Below are 5,140 nucleotides of genomic sequence, written 5' to 3'. Positions count from 1 at the left end.
CAGCGAGGCCAAGCAATGCAGAGCCCGGTCCCCTCACCCTGGGGCTCTCCGACACGAGGACGCTCGAACTCCCCCATGCCTTGACTTGTTTAAATCACAGATGAAACTAGTGGAGAAGCAAAAAGCCAACACCTTTCAATCGACAACTGGAAAATGAAGTCTTGAGCCTAACAAGGCCCATGCAGCGAGTTGGAGAAACCCTCCCTACTTGATTGTAGGGCGCGTGGCAGGCGATGGAGCCAGACATGACAACTCTTCCCACCTTCCTCTCCCTCAACCAAAACACAGGGGCAGGGGACAGGCAGGAGGGAAATCCAGGTTAAACCAACCATTCGCCAGCACGAAGCCTGGTGCAAATTTTTGGCTTTCCCTCAACTGTCCGCGGAAGAGATGACGACGCAGCCCCACTGGGCGTTAAGACACTAGCAGACGTTGGCCTGTGCTTTGAGGTAGGCACGAGCAAGCTCTTCCAAGGGAAAGGGGGAGATGAGCCAGCCCCCGGGCCCTGTTCCTCACCCACTTTCTTGTGCTAAGGGCGTTTCTTCCAGATACGCTTACAGCACAGCAATGGCATTCAGCCCCCAATTCAGGCATTTTTCCACCCGAGAGCATCAGCGCATGCAATCTCCTGCTGCCCGCGCCTGTTTGCTTAAACGTTTCCCGCTGAATGTCAACGGAGACCAACGCAAGACGAGTAAACACCGATCCCCACAATAAGTGCCAAGGCTTGTTAGCAGAGCAAATTGTGTGCTTAGCCGAGTCTTAGAGGAATCGTTGCTGGGTAAACACTGCCAACGGGGCCGCGCACTAGAGTAAATAAAGGAAGAAAAGGAGCAGACATGAACGGTGACTTCACTGGAATGCCATTCCCCCACCGAGGAGGCGAGCAGCCCGCACGCTGCAGGAGGTAAAGCGAGGGAAATGAGGGCAGATCCAGGCACATGCTCCCCCACCCCACTGCAGATGCACAAGGCCCCCCCCCGTCCCCACGTCAGCCAGGATGGGAACTGGAAAATCCCCTTCCCTAAAACTCGGAGGAGACACCTTGGCTTCGTCTCAGTCATGTTTCGAAAGAAGCCCGAGAGAACTGCTCCGACTTGTCACCCCCTTGTTGTTTTCCTACCTTCTTATGCCACCTCGAGAACAACAGAAACCCATCTCGGCGCTATGTTGCTACACAGAAATGCAAAATGCAGGACATGCGGGCCAAGGGGCAGGGACATGCACGCTCCCCCAGGCCTCTTTGTCTTTGAAAGCAAGCCTCACTCCACCTTTGCTCAGCCGACCCCTTGCAGACGGGGATAGCGCGCGACCCAGCCGCCAACCAACCCCGGCTGCCGTTTGATAGAGAAGGGAGCGCTAGGGGCACTTCAGCAGGGTCCAAGTTAGCCCTGCCTGCAGCCCAGCAGTGCTGAAAGGGCGAGATGTCCTGCGAGTGGGCCTGAACAGGGTCTTTTCTTTCACAACAGCCTGCACTTAAGGAATCTGCTAGGTACTACTTCATCCCAGGAATAGTGCGACTGCACACCATCTAGTGGGACGAGTTGAACAAGCACCTCGTATTTTATTGCCTTAATAAACTATGAAGCTTCTCCCAAGCTCAGCTATTGGTAGCATGTGAGGCTTACCATCCAGCTGCTCAGCTCTTCTCCCCACATCCAACATCTACTTGGTCAGTTTGGCTGATGCCTTTCTACCAGGCAGCATCCCGATTTGTGGGGGGAAAGCAAGGAGGGAAATCCGCCTTTTCGATGCAAGAAGAAAGCGTAAGGTGGAGGGGCTTGCAATGGGACCTACCCTACGTTGCCCGTGAGGGAGGTCAAGCTGTGAAAGTGGTGCTGCATTGCCAGCGGCAGGAGCAGAATGCTTCGGATGCCATCAGCCCATTTTGGAGGCAAGCTTCTTAGGGTATGTCCTTAGACCAGCACGGCTACAACCAAAACCCCTAGTGACCCATTGTGACACCCAGGAGAGCAATCCAGACTGTCACCAGCTGCTGGCCTGCACGAGGGCAGCCACTTGCACCCCCAAAGTAAGCAAATGGAGGCTTTTGCCCTTAGGATGCCTTCAGCACTTCTTTCCACCTTCACCCCTGGGGAGGTTGAGAGGTAGAGCCCGATGCCCTACAGCAGCGGGAAATGACTTTTTCAGCACATGCCACAACTTAGCCCTGCCCAAGGGCCACTCCAGTCCTCTTCTGCTCCCTTCCCTGTGCTCCCCGTCCCCTCCCTCATCTGCCATGGGCCACATGCAGATGCAGTCATGCCACAGGTTGGCCACCCCTGCCCTAGAGTAAGGACCAGGAGCCCTTGAGAAAGCCAGCAAACGGTCCCTCATGGAGGGGTGCGGGATGATCGAAAGCTGGGTTTTCACGAAGACGGCGGTGCCAGAGGATTTGGAGATTCTGGGGAGGAAGCCCGAGGTACTTCTGGAAGGGTAAGAAAGCCGTGCCAAGTTAGCGAGTCTGTACTGAGCAAGAGCCGCCATGGAAAAAAAGTATTTTATTTTAACAGGTTTACAGATTCACTTAGTGTCACCGCACACGTGAGCCTATTAGCCTCTCACCCCACATCTACCACTGTAACACGTATATACTAGTTACTCATACATACAAGGAGGTGGTTTGATATCAGCTCATCATTATAGACTGCCTCAGCAACCCTGTACTCTCTCGTTGGAGGTGGCTCAAAAGACTGCGATGGTTTCTCTCAAGCTAATTTGCATATGTACAGAATGTCGGTCCAGCAATTAAAGTCTCGTCTCTTCTCTGATGAATTGTTCTAATAGGCAATTCCTATTGCTGAACTGCTTCTAATTATGATAAAAAGAGCCTGAATTGGCAGAGGAAACGTTCCTAAAGTGCATGACTGCAGCTAAATAAATAGCAGCTTTTGTCTATTTCTTTAAAACAAAAGGACCCAAAAGGACCGTGACCAAAACTGAAAGCGTTTTGCACTACATGTATAAAAAAGGAAACCTTGGAAAAAACAAGGCCAAGACCTTGCATGATTTAGTTGACAAGAAAAATAGCGTATCATCATCAAGAGGCTCACAGATAGGAACAAGCTAGAAGGCACATTTGGAGAAGTCCAGAATATATGGCAGCATAAAAAACCTTCAAGTTTGTTGAATATACAAAAACTTCCCTGTGTTTGGGGAAAGCTTTTCCCTTTCGCTGGTGCCCAGCACAGCCAGTTATAAAATACACACAGGCAGTGTTAATAAGGCAGTAGGTTTACCAAGGCATTGCTGGCAGCAATTCAGATTAAATCCCTTTGATGAAGTAACACAAACAGTATTCTGGGATGGTAGTGAACACAAAACTCATGGTTTTCTGCGCCTAGAAAAGAAACAGAAGTAACATACAGATCAACGGTTTGATTCTCAGAGCATCTTTTTCTCATAACAGCAGCCAAGAAAATTTACCTGGGATTTGCACACCTGGTTGTATGGAGATAGCACAGATGAGGGCCTGGCAACCTTTATGTACCCTGGGAGGCTTCAGCAATGCATCAGCAGCAAGGGGAGGGGAGCAAAGCCGGGAAGAGTGGTGGTACCCTGCACCCATGCCAGGGCCAGGTGCTGCTGTGGCTTCTCCCAGGCCCCCCTCACCCTCTGCAACCCAGCTGGGTGGAGACAACCCTCCAGCTGGACTGGAGCTGTGCCAGGGCAGGCAGCTGCAAGCTGCCCCCTCACTACTTCTGCTTCTCCCCACTACAGCATGGGCGCAGCTGTCATTTGCCCAACTTTGTCTGACCTCGGCCCTATCCCCAGCATGGCAATGGCAAAGGCCCCCTGTGGCTCTGAGCCACATGCAGCCTGTGGGCCTTCTATTGCTGACCCCTGCTGTCAGTGGGATGCATTTTATTAAATATATTTTAACGGGCCTCTCAAGGTAAGCATTATTTAACACAGCTGATGAAAGAGCAAACGTTCACTCCACAATATATTTTCCTATAGCACAATAAAGACCAAAATGACCAATTTTCAATGCAACCAGACTGCCTCGGGCAGTACCAGGGCATTTGGGACTTAAAAGGCAGTATGTAAAGCTCTCATTAACTTCAGGAAGAGCAGGATCAGGCCCAAATATTCCCAGGAAAGCACACAGCAGCTTTAGACCACAGCACGCCAGTGCCCATTGCAAGGGAAATGATCATAGGCAGAACTGAAATACCTAGCCCCCAGATACCACACCCTCTCTCAAGCACCAAGTTTGCTTTTTATTCTGCTGAGACAGTGGACTGACAAACACGGTTTTCAGGTGGTGAAAAAGCACACCAGACTATGGCCCTAGCTCAAAATGTGTTATCCTAAAGTTGCAGAACTTCTCTGTTTGGGCCCGAAATGTATTCGATTTGGCTGGTCACCCTTTCTCCACCATTTCACGGGAAGCCCTTTTACCTCTGAAGCCCTCTCTCCTGCCTGTAAGCAAGTCTTGTAAAACTGCAAATGTTCTTCCCCTGAGTTGAATACGTCACTTCCACAGCACTGCCAGCACCTATCTGCAAGAAGCCAGATCTGGGTATTGAACACTATTCTCTGCTGCCTAGGTTACCAGATTTTCCATTACACACTTATTTTGATAGCAAATATCTACTGCAGTTTGCAAATCTCATGGCTTGTGAAGTTCTGTTAGGTCTAAACAGGTGTTTGCCTCCATTGAAAAAGTAGACTTTCTGACCCAACAGTGTCGCTATTTGTACAGTAGGGACAGGAGCTTCAGATCCACAAACCTAAAGGATGGAATTTGAGTCAGCCAGAAAACCCTGAAGAGTTCTCAGGTTGTTCACAGTGAAAGCTTCTCCCTGGCTTGAACTGTGCTTCTCCCATAAAACATGTCGAAGGCACAGTGATGGCTGGAAATGTGCATTAGCTACATCAAATTTGCAATCACATTGCCACGAGCCCTTCTTTTAAGATGCCTTTCTGTAAGCAAAGAACTAGGGGTGCACTGATAAAAATTTTTTGGGCCAATTCCGGAGGCTGATTATTAACAAGCCATATCGACCAATACCAACCCAATTGCCGATCAAGGCCTCCACAGTGAAGGAGGGGCCTGGGCTGGGTCCGTCCAGCTGGGGCAGGGAAGGGCAGGGCACGGGATGGGGCCGTGAGCAGCTTGTCCGGGGGCGGACGG

General features: G+C 50.7%; 1 protein-coding gene across 1 annotated transcript in view; it reads right to left on the bottom strand.

The window, feature by feature from the left end:
* Nucleotides 1-2,485: 2,485 nt before the first annotated feature.
* KIF23 (kinesin family member 23) overlaps nucleotides 2,486-5,140 on the bottom strand; it is a 30,241-nt gene continuing 27,586 nt past the window's right edge. The window contains exon 24 of the mRNA XM_006032447.1: nucleotides 2,486-3,340. Coding sequence (XP_006032509.1) covers nucleotides 3,325-3,340 — 16 coding nt within the window. The 3' untranslated portion in view covers nucleotides 2,486-3,324. The remainder of the gene's footprint in view (nucleotides 3,341-5,140) is intronic.

Source organism: Alligator sinensis, unplaced genomic scaffold (assembly GCF_000455745.1).
Source record: "Alligator sinensis unplaced genomic scaffold, ASM45574v1 scaffold334_1, whole genome shotgun sequence".
Lineage (NCBI taxonomy): Eukaryota > Metazoa > Chordata > Crocodylia > Alligatoridae > Alligator > Alligator sinensis.
This window is presented reverse-complemented; position numbering and strand designations above follow the sequence as displayed.